This window comes from Benincasa hispida, chromosome 8, assembly GCF_027475165.1.
Source record: "Benincasa hispida cultivar pf3 chromosome 8, pf3_genome.v1.1, whole genome shotgun sequence".
In the NCBI taxonomy this organism is placed as follows: Eukaryota; Viridiplantae; Streptophyta; class Magnoliopsida; order Cucurbitales; family Cucurbitaceae; genus Benincasa; species Benincasa hispida.
Genome location: NC_143485.1, coordinates 12,388,345 through 12,408,720, shown reverse-complemented (window position 1 = coordinate 12,408,720; position 20,376 = coordinate 12,388,345). Strand labels below are relative to the sequence as shown.

General features: G+C 35.2%; 1 protein-coding gene across 1 annotated transcript; it reads left to right on the top strand.

The window, feature by feature from the left end:
* Positions 1-3,043: 3,043 nt before the first annotated feature.
* On the top strand, positions 3,044-7,941 carry LOC120082794 (laccase-17-like). The gene is made up of 6 exons (XM_039038110.2): positions 3,044-3,235; positions 3,323-3,474; positions 4,306-4,550; positions 4,643-4,771; positions 5,667-6,620; positions 7,531-7,941. The coding sequence occupies exons 1-6, from the start codon at positions 3,128-3,130 to the stop codon at positions 7,659-7,661; spliced, it is 1,719 nt and encodes a 572-aa protein (XP_038894038.1). The 5' UTR covers positions 3,044-3,127; the 3' UTR covers positions 7,662-7,941.
* The last annotated feature ends 12,435 nt before the right edge of the window (positions 7,942-20,376 follow it).

The window sequence follows — 20,376 nt, the reverse complement described above, 5'->3', positions numbered from 1 at the left end:
GACCTAATTTTGTTAAACCTCACTCATCATACCCATTACAATTCATCTAATGTTGCATATGTGAATAATCAACCTTGAAATAACCATCAACCCCACTTGAAAATCACTATTACCTAGGGTTCATTATAACAATTATGTTGATGCCAAAATCACCATAGGAAAAACATATCTAATATTCACGTGACACTAGTAGTGAATTTGTTGGAAGGGTAGAGAAGAATGTGACCTATGAAAGAAGAAAACCTACACATCGTTTTGGTGCTTGCTACACACTCTCTGACTTAAGTTACCTCATATGGAGCTATAATGACGTATTTATAGAGGTGGTTAACATAAGTTGTTTCGATAGGGCTTCAGAACTGCTTTAGGATAATTCTACGACTTGTTAGGGCTAAGGAGCATGCCCATTTTGCGTTTGGTTAGGGTTGACCTCACCCTTAGCCAAGGGCAAGCATCTTCCTCTAGGCCCATTTTGGTCCTATAGTGATGCATTGGGCTAGGGAATGCGTGCAACATGCTTTATTAGCTATTTTATTAGACTTTGCCTAAGCTTTTTACCAAAACTAAGCATGTTGATTTGGGTTTTGACATGAACTAACCCTCTTCTCTAGGCTCATGATGCTATTTTTGGGCCAAACCTTGTTATTTTCTAAGTTTTATTGCTTCTATCCTTACGTTATGTTGATTATACACTTCGGTCCAAAAAATCACCCATATTGATTCTAACACAAAAACCCTCCTACTTTAAAATCTTTGTTAAATAATCACCAATTAACTCGAAATTTTTTTTATTAGATACAAAATTAATAGTCGAGATCCTTATATTAAATACTCTTTAAAGCTTTCAAGAACCTATTAAATACTTCATGAACTAAAATTTTAATTTGACCTAATTTTATGAACCTCTAATAACACCCCAATCATAACAGCATTCAAAGAGGCCATTCTTCCCACTTGTATCCATGACGAAGGTTGCATGGCCCAACAAGCTCCATTATTCTACAAGCTAAACATGCTGGCTCCACAGCCATTTAAATAAAATAATAATATTAAAAAAACACACACACACACAAAGTCTCTAACAAGAGACCACATGCATAGTAACTTACAAAAAAGGAATGTCTGGTCGTTGGTCTCTTGTTTTATTGCTTCAAACAAAATAGCTTCAAATGAGGTTATCCAACCAACTGTTCACATCACATCCCTAATTAAATAATTTATTTATTACATGTCTCTTCCCCTAAACTCCATGCAATAATAATATTTTTCTTTTATATAAACTATTTCAAACTTTCTTCAAACCCTAAAACGACTCATCAACTGATATATGAAAGCTTTATTTTTATTTTTATTTTTATTTTTATTTATTTCTTAACTCTGTGACAAACCAGCCCAACCACCCTTTCTTTGCATGAAAGGTCAAAATTTGACATTTCCCCTTTAGTTGGTAATGCTAATTTGTGTCCCTTTTTTTTTTTTTTTTTTTTTTTTTTTTTTTTTTTTCAATTTTAATTCTAAATCTTTTAACGGTTTTAATTCTATTATTTTGTAATTTTTTCAATTATATTGTTACATTAAACATTGAAATTTTTGTAGGTGCATTTATGTTAAAATACCATTTTATCATCATACTTTAAGTTTTATTGTATTTTAATCTTTATATTTTTAAATATCCAAATTTTATTTCTTGTATTTTTAATAAACCATAAAATTAGTCTATTTTGTTATGGTTAGTTCATTTTTGTTAATTTTCTTAAAATAGAAATCTAATCTCTATTAATCTTCCCTCTATAAATTTTGGAAATACGTTCCTATTATATAACTTTTTCTACATGAAAATTATTAGGTTAAATTATAAATTTACTCGAGAAAATGAAAGTTCTAAACTTTTAAAATTATAATTTTAGTCTTTGAAATTTCATGTATTATTATGAAAATTATAGATCTACTAGGCACACAATGAAAAATTTAAATTTCTATTAGACATAAACTTCAAATATATTATAGATATAATTGATTTAATTTTTTAAAATTTCAGATAATTTGTTTAAGAACCTAACCTACACTTTTGAAAATTCATGGACTAAATAGATACAAACATCGAAATTAGAGGCTAAACTTATAATTCTGATCTATCTTATTTTTTTTTCCTATCTTCTCTCTATCCTTCATAATATGAGAATAAGTTGCACTATTAATATAAATATATTTATATATGGTCAATGATAGATTCTAGTTTTAAACAGGAGTTTATTCTAGAGAATATCCTTGCAATGGTTTTGACTCCTAACAACGATTTACTTGATTTCAACCACTATTTGAACTACAAATTCCACCCATATATGAAAACGAAATATAAATCACACCCTTTTTCTTTTTTCCCCTCTTCAATATCCTTAAGAAATGGTTTTGACGTTAGAAAATGGCTTTTTGGAGACGAGGGTATATATCTCCACAATAATATGATATTAGTTTTATCTTTAGTTTCATTCAAAAAATTTTGTATCATTAGAGATAATTGTTCTCCCTTATATATCCATGATTTTTCTTTTCTCTAGACCAATGTGGGTCTTTGACTCATTCTATGTTCGATTATTCCTTCAATTTGAGAATAGTATAGTAAATAAGATACTAATCACCATCCCAAGATCGATATACTTCGATATTCCATTCTCAAATTGTTAGAACTCATAAAAAAAATCAATAATTCATTTACATAAGAAGAAATATAATGGGGGATGTTTTTAATTCACATAAATACATATTTGATCAACAAACATGATTACTAACATGCAAGAAAAATTGAAAGAGTTCCAAATCGAAGATCAAGAACATCAAAATAAATGTAAATATTATTGATTATCTTAGACACCACTCTAAAGTTGTTCTAACAACCCTTCTAGCTGGCCCTTCTCCTCTTCGAATGCAAATGTCCATATCAAAATTAAGTTTGTTCTCTATGACCTTATTACTCCATTGACAAACCAAACACTTTTCACTTTTTTCCACTATATATACATATTCATAATCCATTCACAAAATCACCTCAAAAATATATCACACCCATCAATTTCTAAAGCCTTACTACTACTTTATTTCTCTTTGAAGAAGACCAAAAAGAAAAAAAATGGGTGTTTCTAATCACAACCTGATTTCCTTCTTTTGTTTCATTTTGTATTCATGTGTGGTTCCTAAGTTGGTGTTTGCTGGCATAACGAGGCATTACAACTTTGAAGTAAATATATATATTCAACTATTTTTCAGTTTTTTTGGATAGTTTAATCATATTGAAATATATGTAATGCTTTTCGATGTTTTTCAGGTTAAAATGCAAAATGTGACACGTTTGTGCCATACAAAGAGCATGGTGACAGTGAATGGCAAGTTTCCTGGACCTCGTATTGTTGCTAGAGAGGGTGACCGACTACTTATCAAAGTGGTTAACCATGTCCCCAACAACATATCTATTCATTGGTATAATTTTATATTTTATTTGACATTCTTGACGTAATTTAAGAAAAAAAAATCTCATATAATTAATCTTCGACTTTTGAGTTTAATTTTTAATTGGTTCATAGTTTTTAAAATGTTACACTTGTATTTCATAATTTTGAGTTTAATTTTCATTCGGTTACCTAAATTTTAAAATGTTACATTTTTACTCTTGTATTTTGAGTTTAGTGTTCATTTTTCGGTCACTAAGTTTCAATATTTTACATTTTACATTAAAGTTTTCATTAATTGTCACTTTTGTTCTTTGAAATTAACATTTTAGTTAATTAATTTAAAATAAAGGTTGTTTTTAAATATTGAAAAATAACCAAAATATTTACAAAATATAATAAAATTTTAGAATTATCAATGATAGACTTCTATCAGGGTCTACCAGTGATATTGATAGATACTGATAGAAGTTTATCAGTGTCTATCAACATCTATTATTGACAGTTCTAAAATTTTAGTAAATAGTTTCAATAGTTTTACCATTTGAAATAATTTTCCCTCAAATAATTATGATGTGAAATTTCTTAATTAATTTTAATAGTGATGAAAAATCATTAATTAATAGATATTAACATAAAAAAAATGTATAAAATGAATATTTAGTGAAAATCAAGTGTGAAAAGATAAATATTGAAATTTAGGGACAAAATGGAAGCAAAACTCAAAGTAAAAAAACTATAACATTTTGAGATTTGGAGATCAAACGTAAACTAGACTCTAAGTCTCGAGACGAAAAAGGGTATTTTTCTTTTTAGTGAAAGAAAATTAACATAATTATGAGATGTTTTTATTTGAGTATAGGCATGGAATCAGACAATTGAGATCAGGTTGGGCAGATGGACCAGCTTACATAACCCAATGTCCAATACAAACTGGGCAAAGCTATGTGTATAATTACACAATTATTGGGCAAAGAGGAACTCTATTTTGGCATGCTCATATTTCTTGGCTAAGGTCAACACTTTATGGACCTATAATCATTCTTCCTAAACATGGAGTTCCTTATCCATTTCCCAAACCCCACAAAGAGATGCCAATCATCTTTGGTAAATTAATCAATATAATTAATCTCTAAAACACTTGATTAATTATTAATTAACCTCAACTAATGATTGTTTCAATGGTAATTCAAAATTAGGGGAGTGGTGGAATGTAGATACTGAAGCTGTGATTAGCCAAGCCTTACAAACAGGTGGAGGTCCAAATGTTTCTGATGCTTATACAATGAATGGTCTACCTGGACCTTTGTATAATTGCTCCACTAAAGGTATTGTAAAAGAATGGTTCCTATGGTTTGGTATCGTTTTTGTTTCTTGTTTTCTCTTCTTAATAAAAAGAATTGAAAGGATGTTTTTAACTATTTTTTGTTTTTTCGTTCATAAAAATATATTTGACAATCATTTCAATTTCATTTGATAATTATTTATTTCTAAAATTATAAATACGACAAGTCTCTTTTTTTTTTGAAAAAAATTTAAAATTGATTTTTTAGCTACTTCCTACGAGTTGGTTTTGAAAGCTAAAACAAGAAAACATGTTTTACAAAAGGTTTTTTTTAGTAACTTGACAAATAGTCCAAATATTTCCTTTTGAGAGTGGAAAAGTACTATATATATATAGCTACCTCCTACACGTGCTTTTAAAATCTAAATCAAAATTTGAAAATAGAAAAAAAAAAGTTTTTAAGATCTTTCTTTCTCTCTCTCTTTTTTTTTGAAATAACTTGACAAAGAATGAAATATAAAGTTTAGAGAGTTGAATAAGTATGATATAATAAAAAATTGTGCAAAAACAAGTCTAATTTTTTTAAAATAGGAAACTAAAAATGAAATTATTATCCAACATATACCTTTATTATTATCAATCCTTTGAAATTTTAAATTAAAAATCCAAAACTTTTATATTCTATTTTTTGAAGAATGTTTATTACATATTCTAAAAGTAAAAAAATCATAAAATAATAAATTTATATTATCGTAAAAAAAAACACTTGATTTTGCTAGTTCCAAAATTTCAACATGATTTGAAAAACCCTTATCAACTCCTTTGTTCTCAAAACTAGGTAGGAAACAAGAAACACAAACATTACCAAATTTACAAATTTCTAAAAGGTATAATAATAATTAACATTTTATTGTAATTGTTTATATTGTTTCATGCAGATACATTAAAGCTAAAAGTGAAGCCAGGAAAAACCTATCTTCTCCGTTTAATAAATGCAGCATTAAACGATGAACTTTTCTTCAGCATAGCAAATCACAGCCTTACAATAGTTGATGTTGATGCAATTTATGTTAAACCCTTTAAAACCAACACACTTATAATTGCACCAGGACAGACCACAAATGTTCTTCTTCAAACCAAATCCCATTTCCCAAATGCCAAATTTTTCATGTTTGCTAGACCATATGTAACAGGACAAGGAACATTTGACAATTCCACAGTTGCTGGAATCCTAGAATATTATGACCAAATTTCCAAAAAAAACCTACCAATTTACAAACCAAATCTTCCACTATTAAATGACACTTCATTTGTTACTAATTTTACCAAAAAACTTAGAAGCTTAGCCAATTCCCAGTTCCCAGCTAATGTTCCTCAAAAAGTTGACAAGCAATTTTTCTTCACTGTTGGACTTGGGACAAACCCTTGTAACCAAAAAAACCAAACATGTCAAGGACCAAATGGGACAATGTTTGCAGCTTCAATTAATAATGTTTCTTTTGTAATGCCAAATATTGCCCTTCTTCAAGCTCATTATAAAGGGCAATCTAATGGGGTTTATAGTCCTTTTTTTCCAACTAGTCCTTTGATTCCTTTTAATTACACTGGTAATCCTCCTAATAATACTATGGTTGGGAATGGGACAAAGGTTGTGGTTTTGCCTTTTAATACAAGTGTGGAGTTGATAATGCAAGATACAAGTATTCTTGGAGCTGAGAGTCATCCTCTTCATTTGCATGGATTTAATTTCTTTGTGGTTGGACAAGGATTTGGAAACTTTGATCCTAATAAAGATCCTAAGAATTTCAACCTTGTTGATCCTGTTGAAAGGAACACTGTTGGTGTGCCAGCTGGAGGATGGGTCGCGATTCGGTTTCTCGCTGATAATCCAGGTCGGTACAATCTATCTAAATCTAAAAGTTTAAGTTGATAGGTTATTAAAAAAATTGAAACTTTAAGGTTTGGTTTATGATAATCATCTGAATTTTGAAAATTAAGTTTATAAACACTACTTATACTTATGAGTTTATTTTGTTTTATTATTTACTGTACTTTTTATGAATGTTTACAAAATCAAAACCAAGTTTTTGAAAACTAAAAGAAAAAGTATAGGTCACATTATTTGAACAATCTTTTTGGTTTTTAGTTTTAAAAATTTATCTTATTTTTTCCTAATTTATTTATCATGGATTCCATCTTTCACAACCAAACATATGAAAATTCTTAGTTAAATTATATGAACAAGAAAGCTTTTAAAATTTCGCTTGGATTTTAAAAACAAGATCGTAAGATATAAATAACAAAACAAAGAAATCAATAAAATAATTTGTGCTCATAAGTTTAAATTTCAAAAACTAAACACCACAAAATTACCCAATGGGATATAACAACTTACTAAATAGTTATAAAAAACGGCTTTAAACATTTGAGCAAAATTGAATAATGATGATGTTTTCCAATTCAAAGCCGAAGTTTTAAAAACTAAGAAAAGAGCTAGGCATAATCATATTTTGTTTTTTTTAATTGTTATTTTCTTATAATTTTATTACCATGGATTCCATCTTTTATTGATAAACATTATATATAAATTTAATTTTAAGACACCAAAAACCACATAAGACCAAATAGTTATTAAATGCAGCTAAACATTTGAGCAAAATTAAATATATAATGATGATGATTTTGTAAAATTTAGTCTAAAAGTAACTCCCACAACATATTTATGAAATACTTGCTTAATATAAAGTTTAGATTTAATTTTTATCATATATTAATTTTTGTTTGTTTGTGGATATATAATAGGAGTATGGTTCATGCATTGTCACTTAGAGGTGCACACAAGTTGGGGTTTAAAAATGGCTTGGTTGGTATTGGATGGAAAGCTCCCTAATCAAAAGCTCTTGCCTCCACCAGCAGATCTTCCCAAATGTTGAAACCATATATCAAGATTTATCCTTGCTTTTGTTTTTGTTCTGTTTTTTAACATGTTTTTTTGTTGGTCTAAGTTTGTTTTTATTTTTTTTGTGTTTGTTTTTTTGTTTGGAAAATCACGTGTTTTTAAATTATTGTTTTGTCCGTTATATGATTATCAGGCTGAGATGTGTGAATGTAAGAAGAGTGAAATAGCAATTGCTTTTTTGCTGTAAATGTACTAAAATAGCAATTATATTGCTTCCTTGTTCATTAACAAAGGCCAAGTTTGAGTTGATTCAAGAGTTTGGGATTCTCAATTCATCAACATGATATTTAGATATTGGTGTTCAATTTTTAGTATGTAAAAATATTATTATCAGACTGACACTTTAATTAAACTGTCCATTGAACAATTGTGTGTGTTGCACTCTTAATTATATAATTAAACCCTAAAACTTCAATATGTTGTTAACTCTCAAAAGATTAACTATTTAATTAATAGTTATAATTAGATTATTGATCATTGTCTTACAAACTACAAGCATTTTGTTTGTATGTCCACGTAAAGTTCATGTATTCAAATAATAGTCATGGATCTTTAGTTTATTAGATTTAGACTTTACAAATGCAATTCACATATTCAATAACAGTTTTATTGAATAAATATCAATAGCATCTATATTGATAATAGAATACGTTTAACATTACAAACTGTGAGTTTTAGGACATATAATCCAACACCGCCCAGTCCTCGTACATCGTCGCACCCCTGCTCATTGTCGCACCGTCGTTCGACTCCCAATCGTTTGACCCATGCATCGTTAGCCCCTAGCCCCATTGTTGCTGCTTCGATCGGTGTTCACTGCCGTTTCTGTTTGTCATGCGTAGGGATGACGACTTCCTTCAGTTCACGTTCAATTAGTCGTCCGATGAACACTTCTCAGATCTGGTCAACACCCATCAGTCTTTCCGCCTTCCAATCACTGTCGTTTGGGTTTTACTAGAATCTTGGATTAAGTGTAGGTTTAATTTTTTTTATTGGGTTTTCTTCAGGGTTTTCTTTAGGATTTTGAGTAGTCATTAAATTTTTTTTGCCCTGATTTGTTGGTACTTGTCGTATTTTTGAATTTTAGGATGAAATTTCAGGTTGTTGAAGTTTTCGTCCAACCAATTAAAGGTGTAGTCGGCGAATTTTGATGAAGGGTAAGGCTCTAAACTCTTTTGAGTTGTTAAGCATGTTGTATGTTTTATGGAGTACTCGGTTTAAGTTTGACTAAATCATGGATTGTGGCCTAACATAAATTGCCATGATGTTTGGATAATAGTTTTGGATCTTGAGGATTCTTGGTATTTTCGTTTGGGTGATTTAAGTGTGATCTCATGGGTTTTCGGTAAGTTGTTGAGAAGCTTTTGGTTTAGGATTGGTGGTTTTGACACTGTGCTTAGAGATTGAAATTTATATTTGCTTGTTCATTACTTTGGTTTGATTCAAGCACTGTTGGGCAAGGAAGAGGTTAAGCTTGCTAATGTCTAGAGTTTGAAATTAGAGGTAAGTAATCTTACTATTGAAACTGCTTATGTGGCAGGCAACAAAATTTATGTTTTTATTCGAGACTCTTAGGTTGTTGTATAGAATTGCATGAGGGTAAGTAAGTTGTTCTGATTATGTATGATGATAATTTATGAATGCTAGCATGAACTTCAGTATTGTTATTTATATGAGCTTTTGATTGACCTATGAGTATGATGAGATGTTACGAATGCTAGCATGAACTTCAACATTTTTATTTATATGAGCTTTTGATTGACTAATGAGTATGAAGAGAGGTATTTACATATTATGGGACTATGTCATGATGCATGTAATGTTTACGATAGTAATAATTATCTTTACCGATAGTTAGATACCCACTAAAGGTGGTGACCTCCTTCGGAGTTCACCGGATGTTGTATTTCCTTTGAGATTCACCAAAGGTTGTGTTTTCTTTCGAGATTCACTAGATGTGGTGTTTCCTTCGGGATTCACCTAAGGTTGTGTTTCCTTTGAGATTCATTAGAGGATGTGTTTCCTTTGGGATTTATTAGAGGATGTGTTTCCTTCGAGACTCACTAGAAGTTGTGTTTCCTTTGGGATTTGCCAAAGGCTGTGGGTACTTTTAATAACAATAAGAAAAAGAAAGAAAGAAAGTTATCTTTTAATAAAAGTGGTGGTGGATGAAGGCGACAATGGAGATCAACAATAGAAGCTATGACAAGAGACGACGACATGGATCTTAGAAGATGTGGTAGAAAATGAGAATGTTGGTAGAAGAAGTTTTGAACAAATATGACGCTAGTAAAAAATGACCGTATGTGAAAAAAGAAGGAAAAACTAGGTTTTCTTATGTACATTTTTTCCAACAGCACATGGCATCAAGATAACACACAACCTAGGTCTAGGTGTTTATCTAAGTATAATGTTTATATTTAGATTTAACCTACGATGTCTAGGTGATAAATCAATTTTAAGATCTCACATGGCTCATGTATTGTTCATAAAACTAGTTAACAACACTCAATTATTCGGCCATAATCCCCAGGTAGGAGGTGTTCCGTAGATCGTCAACTTAAATACCCCTCGCCTTAGATAAGATTATATGCCACTTGAGTTTGTTACCTAAGTTTTATAAGAAAACAACATATTTTAAGTATTAAAACAAGTGGTTAACCTACGTGAGCATGCAACTTATCTTTGTTATGGATTTTAATGTCTAACCCAAATTTATAACAACTTATAAGACTTTAGACATACTTTTGCATCCATAACATACATCAGATATCTTATGATTTAATATAACACTTATATTAAAACATCTGAAACCTAAACATGCATGCTATATATTATAACAACTTATAACATACTTTCAATGCATGTAACATGCTTCCTATGGTTAGATTTTAAATCTACATGGTATACTATATGCACATACAAGATTTATTTAATTATAACATACATCACATGCATAAATAATGAAACAAAAACTGATATGGTGAAGTTTTGGCATTCTTAAGAAAACAAAGGTCTAACTATTATAATAATAACCAAAAACTGGCTTCAAAACACTTCTGGACCGCTTGAACCGCCTTAAACCAGACCCTAATCCCTCGAACCGGACCTCTGATGATCAAAATTGTGCTGAATTGGGCAAAAAACCATCGAGTACCATCGAGCATCGAGTAATAAAGTAATCGAGTAATCGAGTAAATGTCATCGAGCAAATTCATCGAGTATCGAGTATGCCATCAAGCATGAGCATCAAGTATGCCATTGAGCATCGAGTATGAGCATCAAGTATGCCATCGAGCATCAAGTATGACATCGAGTATGAGCATAAAGTATGTCGTCGAGCATCGAGTATGGCATCGTGCATCGAGTATGCCATCGAGTATGAGCATCAAGTATGGCATCGTGCATCGAGTATGCCATCGAGTATGAGCATCAAGTATGGCATCGTGCATCGAGTATGAGCATCAAGTATGGCATCGTGCATCGAGTATGCCATCGAGCGTCAAGTACGACATCGTGCATCGAGTATGAAGAACAGTGTAGTGGCTGAAAAACCAGTTTCTACTACTCGACCTTCTTCATTTCTTTCTTCAATTACAACCTAATTTCAACTTTAATGACTCTAATTGAATTACAGACACTTAATCACACATTAAAGCCCATCAATCAAGAGCCAATTGAAGGATCTCTTAACGAAGAGCATCCATGAGCGCGTTTAGATCTTTCTGATTTCATTATGACCGAAATACCACACACAAATTCTAATATACATTTATGCAATTAACACTAATTAATGGAATGCTTTGATAAATAAAATTCAAGGGATTGAGTTCATATACTAGTTGAAGACTCTCTTCAATTTCAAACTCAACGCAGCGGAATCAACCTTTACGTTCTTTATCGCCAAGCAAAACAGTCGGCTATGGTAGCACAATCGTTTTATATGAACGAAAGCAACACGAACAAGCACGAGCAAGCAGGAGCGGGGACGACACCACCCATAGAGCCCTTGGTATTCTCGGAGTGAGAATCCAAAGCGTGGTCTTTGTTGAATTTGGAAATGGAAGGAGGAACCGACTGATCCTGTAGACGATAAGCAAGTGGGAGAGAAAGCTATCGTATAGCGGGGATGCTTATCGTTTAGATAAAGCTACACGATCGTGTAGGTTTTACTAAGCAATCATCTAGAAATAGGTGAATGATCATTTAGAAAACACGACACGCTAGGCATTCGTTTAGAAAAGCTAAGTGATTGTTTAGAGAAAAGCATGCGATCATTTAGACGCGGGTGTGCGATCGTTTAAGCGATGAAGCTCTATCGTATAGGCTCTCAGCTAAGAGATCAAGACGTTTTCACACCGTTTGCGATTTTTTACAAACACCTTGCAAAATGAAACACATTTTCATTTTATTCTTCAGTTACAATAACCAAATACTGAATTTCCCACTAAGGCACGATCGAAGAGAATATTTCAGCCAATTATCTCATAATTAACCAATTTAATTAATAAATGAATATAATCATAATATATTCGTATCCTATAGTTTGATATCACATATCTACTATAGTAATTTCTCCTCCACTTGATATAAATCATATTTATATCTAATTTCCTCTAAAATAATGTATCTCATACATTTAGCCAATTATATCATATATAATTAACCAGTTCAATTATATCATATACAATCGAACTCCCTCTTGTTAATTTGAACATTTCAAACTCACCCAAAAATTGATTCTTTACTTAATCCAAGCTACCTAGGGGACCTTATGGACCTGTGGCTCGAAGCTTCAACGGAATGTGAATGATGACTAAACTCTTTAGCCACGAGATCTACCATTCGTTAACTGCCAGACATTCCACTAAAGACCAACAACTGAACTCTTCTTACCACAGATATATTTATGTGTCCATCGGATATAACTAATCATGAGTACGATGACCCTTTATAGATGCTCGTAAGTACAACTGGGCCAATTTACTATTTTGCTCTTGTAGTTACATCTCACTCCTTAAGTACCACTGATTCCTCTAATGAATAATATAACATAGTCCAACTATGTGTGCACACCTCTCGAGCCAAGAGAAGGTGTGTGGCGCCCCATCGTTCAAGCCCTGGAATTAGTTCTTAAGGGAGCTATCTATCTACTTGCCCCTGCTTCGGGGAATGAGTGAATTCCATCTTGTGTAGCTGAGTTCCCAGTCCCAAATTAGACGAATCCCCAAATGGTAGGTTTGAATCGGCGACCTGGCCACTCCACCCATACAAATCAAAGGACCACCCTTAATGGCAGAAGTTCCCAACTCACTCAGAATTGAGGTCATGTTACCTATGGTCATCCTAGTGAAGTGAAGTCTCTGTCATGAACGATGTTATATAACGAGACATTAACACTTCATGGTCAGGTCTTATAAAAACTCTTTGTTTAGGACGCCCCCGCTTGCATGTCCCCTACGCGAATGATCAGGATCAGACCATCTGTGACAAGTCACAACACTTGTGACCATTCCACAAAGCGGGCCGCATCCGTAGCGTTACCAGGATAAGGTTTCCCTCCTATATCCATATACTACAGACCATTTTGGTTATCACTCAAGACATGATCCACTTTTACGTCACTACATACATGCTTAAGTTACATACAGATAAAAAGAGATTTTATGTTTATTGGTTTGTGGTAAAGAAAATAAAATATACAATTGAGCAAAATCAAGATGTGAAGTAAAATATGATATATTATACAACATAAGCGTTCGTACAAACTGTTTACAAACCACAGGACACGAGACTTTAAGGCATCAACCTTAAAAATCTCCCACTTGTCCTAAAGCGAAATGAGGTATACATTAAACTAGTACAAAACAATAAACTAGGGCATAAAAGCCCAGTACAAGAAAATCTCCCACTTGCCCTAGTCCAGCCGTGAGCGATCCTAAGACCCATGCTCTGAAGGTGACCCTCAAACACTGTAGCCTTGAGAGCCTTTATAAACGGGTTAGCAACATTGTGCTCCGAATCGATCTTTGTGACGATCACGTAGCCTCAATGCACTATCTCGCGGATCAGATGATACTTCCGCTTTATGTATTTTCCGCGCCTGTGACTCCTAGGCTCCTTGGAGTTTTCCACTGCCCCACTATTATCACAATAGAGGGTAATGGGTCGAGGCATATCTAAAATAACTTCCAATTATGTCAAGAACTTTCTGAGCCAGACGACCTCCTTAGCAGCTTTACAAGCCGCTACGTACTCCGCCTCCATAGTGGAGTAGTTGATGCACCCCTGCTTAGTGCTTCGCCACACTACAACTGCTCATTTAAGAGTAAAGATTGAACCTGATGTGGACTTGTGAGAGTCCTTATCAGTCTGAAAGTTAGAATCCGTGTATCTAGTAAGGATTTAATCCCTAGATCCATACACGAGCATGTAGTCCCTCGTTCTTCGAAGATACTTGAGGATGTTCTTCACTGTGGTCCAGTGACCCTGGCCTGGGTTAGATTGATACCTACTGACTATGCCCACAACGTAGCAAATGAATAGATGAGTACAGAGCATCGCGTACATCAAACTACCAACGACAGATGCATATGGAACTCGTCTCATCTCCTCAACCTTTTGAGGCGTCTTAGGACACATGTCCTTAGACAAAGTGACTCCATGCCTAAACGATAGTAGGCCCCTCTTGGAGTCTTGCATCGAGTACTTGAGCAACATCTTGTCAATGTACGATGCCTGAGACATCACTAGCACTTTGTTCTTACGATCCCGAAATATCTGTATACCTAGAACAAACTGATCCTCTCTCAAATCTTTCATTAGGAATTGGGTCGCTAGCCAGTTCTTAATTGCAGTCAGTAGAACTACAACATTCTTAATGAGTAGTATATCATCTACATACAACACTAAGAAGACTACTGAAGCGTTGATGATCTTCTTGTAGACACAAGGTTCATCAACATTCTGGTCAAAGCCATACGACTTGATCGCAGTATCGAATCGTATGTTCTAAGATCGAGACGCCTATTTCAGCCCATAAATGGACCGATTCAGCATGCAAACCTTTTGCTCTTGATCTTGGGCTATGAATCCCTCGGGTTGCACCATATAAATGGTCTCCTCAAGATTTCCATTCAAAAAGGCCGTCTTGATGTCCATTTGTCAGATCTCATAATTATAATAAGCTGCAATGGACAGAAGCATCTGGATCGACTTTAACATGGCAACAGGTGAGAAAGTCTCTTCATAGTCGACTCCCTCTATCTGGGTATAACCTTTGCCATAAGTCGAACTTTGAAGGTCTGCACTTTCCCATCAGCACCCCGTTTACACTTTGATAATGGGTAGAAATGCACTTTATTATAGCACAGATAAGTAAAGTAATGAGGGAATGCGACGGTAGAAATATACAAAATCATGTCCAAAAGTGTTAAACTGAGAATATTGTGATCGCATGCACCCATCGCATAAAAGCAACTAATTTACTTATTTTGTGCAGGAAAAATGCGTTGGCGCAAATAAAATTGCAATCCAAGGAATTAGGCGTCCATGCACATTGAAAGATTGCGACCGCAAAGTCATGCGATCGTATGCGATCGCGAGAAGTTGCTCAAGAAGGTGGCCGCATAAAGATAGCACATCAAGGTGAAAGCTTCATAAATCATGATGGGACGGAAAGCTGATGACAGTCGAATCCGAATTTAGTTGACAAGCTGTTAACGACACACTGTAGCAAGTACACTCAACTTTCGATGACCATTAATCGACGCATCAGAGCAGGAGATTTAATGACCGACCATCATTGCCATCATTAGAGAGAAAAGCTTCTTCACCTTGAGCTCTATAAATACCGAAGACCACCATCGTTAAACAAGTTCGCCATATAGAATAGAGATCATATACAAAGTAGATAGTCGTTAGTCTATTCATAGTTATTCATATACTTAGAAGATGGAGACGATCCAAGAGCAGAAGACGTCGAGAGATCATTCCAAGACAACTCGGAAGACTGCCAGGAAGTGCTACAAAAGGAGAGAGGGCCAACATTTGCGAAAGCAAGGATATTCATCTGAGCAGAGTTGGAGTGAAAAGACAGTGTAAAAAGCCACGGGAAGCAAGACATTGCTACTGAGCTTCTTATCTCTGTATTTTATTGTTATTCTATATCCTGCATTTAATCTATCGACAATGAAAATCTCATTTTAACTTATGTTCAATCTCTCCATACTTTGCATGAATAGCTAAATTTTCAAATGGGTTGAGAAGTACTTAGCTAGCATGACCTAAGATCTTCACTTTATGTGATCATCTTGTCTTATGTATACGTCAGTCACCCTTTAGAGATGCTCGGGAGAGTGGTCTAAAGATAAAATCTAGGCTTGGGAGAGTCAGATTAGAATCTAGACTTAGGAGAGTTAGATTAGAACCATAAAAGCAAGAGATAGACACTTAGGGATAAGTTATGTTTGCTATTATGCATCACATGCACCCTAGAGATAAGATATAATAGTATGCGGTCACCTTGTGTATGTGTGCATCATTCATCATCACATAGACAAGAATAGAGGCTTAAACACAAGTCATATCGACATTATCGTATATATCGCATGCGTCCTAGAAATAGGATTTATGGCATTGCATTGGGAGATGACATGTTGTGTGTGTGTGTGTAGAATGATCGCATAACTTGAACGCAATTTTAGGAAGTGTTAGCTAAATCCCTTCTTAACTTGTTCATCGCATACTCATTGTAATTCTCGATTTCATCAACTCTTTACTCGAATCCGTCGCATAGGAAATATACTCAAACAAAACACCATCCAACTTATTTATTTTTGCCATCGGAAAGGAATTAAATTTACTGTCGCATAGTAACTCAGTAGTCCTTTGTTCGACCCTAGACTTACCAGGAAACCTAGTGAGATTTATACTTGGATCTTATTAGGACAACTTGCATGTGCAACGCATAATAAATCACCGCAATTTCATACCATCATTGCATCACATTCACAACGCATCAAGTTTTTGGCACCGTTGCCAGGGACTACAGCAGTTCATATTGCGCTAACAGTAAATTCTTTTGATTTTCTTTGCAGCTTTCGACTTCTTTGCACTGCCATTCCTTTGGTAAGGGAAGAAGCAGGTGTCGTATGAGCGAAGGACATGTTCCTAAGCCCAACTACGATCCAGAGATCGAAAGAACGTTCCGAAGAAGACAGAGAGACAACCGCCGACAACTATAAGAGAGAAATCCTAGAATGGCGGAATAACCAGAAGAAAGAGCAGTAAACACAAACAACATCATGGCAAACCCCATTCTCCTTGAAAAAAACCGCAATAGACCCATTCGGGACTATGCGTCGCCCAACCTCTACGATTTCTCCCCAGGAATCATGAGGCCATCTCTAGACGGATCGAGGTTTGAGATGAAGCCGATTATGTTGCAGATGATTCAGACGGCCGGACAGTTTGGTGGAAGGCGTGGTGAGGATTCGCACGCCCATCTCCGGAGTTTCATTGAAATCTGTAACACTTTTGTGTTCCCAAACATCTCAGCTGAAGAAGTTCGACTAACGTTGTTCCCATTTTTGTTATGCGACCAAGCAAGGAAATGGGCCTATTCTCTCGAACCAGGGGAGATAACATCATGGGAACAAGTTGTAGAAAAATTCATGAAGAAATACTTCCCCCCTATTGAGAATGCAAGAAGGAGGAAGTTGATTACAAATTTTGAACAGGAAATTGACGAATCGCTCAGCGACGCCTGGGCAAGGTTTAAAAGGTTGGTGCGAGATTGTCCGCACAACAACTTACCTGACTGTCTCCAGATGGAGATATTTTATCACAGTTTGAACCCTGCATCGCAAACGGCTACCAATGCGGCAGCAGCTAAAGGTCTAATTGACAAAACGTATGTTGAGGCAAAAAATATTCTTGATCGCATATCAAAGAATCATGAAGATTGGAGGGAAAGCGATCAATGGCTAAAAATTCAAGAATGTGATGTAAACAATGGGGCCATCGCATCTCTACAGAATCAAATGAATGTGATGATCAATTTATTACAGGGCATCACAATCAACAGCCCTGGAACGCAAAGAGGGTAGGTCAATGCAACCGAGCAGATAAGCACAAGTTGTGCTACTTATGAAGATTCGCATCTGATGGAAGAATGTTCGAGGAACCCGTAATTAGTATACTTCGTAAAGAACAATCCTTTCTCTAACACTTATAACCCCGGGTGGAGAAACCAACCCAATTTCGCATGGAAAAACAATCAACAACAGAATTATCAACCTATGGCGCAAAAAGAAGGACCACCAGGATTTTTCTTGCGAACGAACGGTTAATAAAAAAATCAAGCCAATAGCTCACAAGCGCCACCATCTTCTTCCCTAGAGAGCCTATTAAAGTTGTACATAGAAAAGAATGAGACGGTGCTCCAGAATCAGGCGACTTCAATTCGAAATCTAGAAATCCAAATAGGACAGATTGCGGGAGAGCTTAAAAGTAGACCACAAGGGACATTGCTGAGCTCAACTAAGCTTCCACGCAACCCAGGGAACACAGGAAAGAAGCGTCAAGTTGTGACCTTGTGAAGTGGAATAGCGGAAGAAAAGATGGAGCCAAGTAAGACTAATCCAGTTGCGATGGAATCCAAGGCCCCGTTGACACAGGATGAACCAGAAGAAAATGAGACGATGGAACCAGAAGTTGCATCCACCTCTAAGCCTATATAGAACAAGGAACCGTGTAGATACATCTACCACCATTCCCGCAAAGGCTTAAGAAGAAGCAAAATGATGAAGTGCAGTACCATTGCTTCATGGACATGTTAAAACAGTTACACATCAACATCCCATTCACGGAAACGATAGAACAAATGCCAAAATATTCTAAGTTTTTGAAGGACATGGTGACAAAGAAAAGAAGCATAGGAAAGGTCGCAACGGTGGCGTTAACGCAAAATTCAAACACCATAATTCCATTGAAGATGCGCGACCCTGTAAGTTTCACGATACCCTGCTCAATTGGTAGGATATATATCGGTCAAACGCTTTGCGACCTTGGGGCTAGTATAAATTTAATGCCCCTTTCAATTTTCAAATAGTTGAATGTGGGGCAGTTGACACCCACGATGGTGACTCTCCAGCTGGCGGACAGGTCCCTAGTTCACCCAGAGGGAAAGTTGAAGGATGTCCTGGTCTCAATTGATAAATTCATTCTACCGGCAGATTTCATCATTCTCGACTACGAAGCGGACAAAGATGTGCCCATCATATTGGGACGACCATTTTTATCTACTGGTCGCGCTCAAATTGATGTGTACAAAGGAGAGATCACGTTGAGTGTAAATAGGAAGAAGCTCAGTTTTGACATCATTAAATCCTTGAAGTATCCAGAAGATGAAGACCTATTCGATTCTGAAAATGAACCCAGTTGTATTGAAGAAGAGAAGTCCGAAGAAGAAGATGAAAGAGAGGATGTGACCGCATCCGTAGAAACTTGCAATGTGATCATGGAAACAACAAACAAAGAAGAAAAAATGAATTTGAATGAAGAGAGAAAAGCACAAAAACCATCCTTGGAACAACCACCTACCGTGGAATTAAAGACTCTACCAAGTCATCTGAAGTATGTTTTCCTGGGGCAAAATGAAACTTTACCAGCCATAATTTCCTCCGCACTACAAGAAGAACAAGAAAATGTGCTGTTTAGCATCCTGAAGAAGTACATAAAAGCAATAAAGTGGACGCTAGCAGACATAAGAGGAATCAGCCAAACATATTTCATGCACAGGATACATCTCGAAGAAAACCAAAAAGGGTCTGTCGAACCTCAACACAGATTGAACCCTACGATGAAAGAGGTTGTGAAAAAGGAGATAATTAAATGGTTGGATGCAGGCATCATATACCCAATCGTCGATAGCACGTAGGTCAACCCCGTGCAATGCATACCTAAGAAGGGAGGAATAACAGTAGTTCCAAATGCAAACAATGAGTTAATACCAATGAGGACCGTCACTGATTGGCAGATTTGCATGGACTACCGCAAACTCAATGCGGCGACGAAGAAGGACCATTTCCCCTTGCCTTTTATTGACTAGATGCTAGACCGCCTAGCAGGAAATGATTACTTCTGTTTTTTGGACAGGTATGCGGGCTACAACCAAATAATGATCGCTCCTGAAAACCAAGAGAAAACCACATTCACCTGCCCATACGGAACGTTTGATTTTCACTGCATGCCATTCTGATTATGCAATGCACCGAGCACATTCTAGAGTTGCATGATGGTCATCTTCTCTGAGTATCTCGAGGATTCAATGGAAATATTTATGGACGACTTCTTAGTTTATGGGCAAACGTATGAAGTATATCTGAACAACTTGGAGAAGATACTAAGGAGATATGAAGAGACAAATCTTGTGCTGAATTGGGAGAAGTGCCACTTCATGGTGAATAAAGGTATTGTGCTCGGGCACAAAGTTTCCAAGGAAGGGTTGGAGGTGGATAAGGCGAAGATTGAGGCCATTGAAAAGCTTCCACCTCCAGCAAATGTGAAGGCTCTCAGGAGTTTCCTGGGACATGCAGGATTTTATCGTCATTTTATGAAGGACTTTTTGAAGATTGCTCGACCATTGAGTGCATTGCTGGAGGCCGACAGAATGTTTGACTTTGATA

Coding starts and splice junctions, on each gene's coding strand:
- LOC120082794 (XM_039038110.2), top strand. CDS start 3,128: ATGGGTGTTTCTAATCACAACCTGATTTCCTTCTTTTGTTTCATTTTG. Junction 3,236..3,322: donor CGAGGCATTACAACTTTGAA/GTAAATATATAT, acceptor GATGTTTTTCAG/GTTAAAATGCAAAATGTGAC. Junction 4,551..4,642: donor AGAGATGCCAATCATCTTTG/GTAAATTAATCA, acceptor ATTCAAAATTAG/GGGAGTGGTGGAATGTAGAT.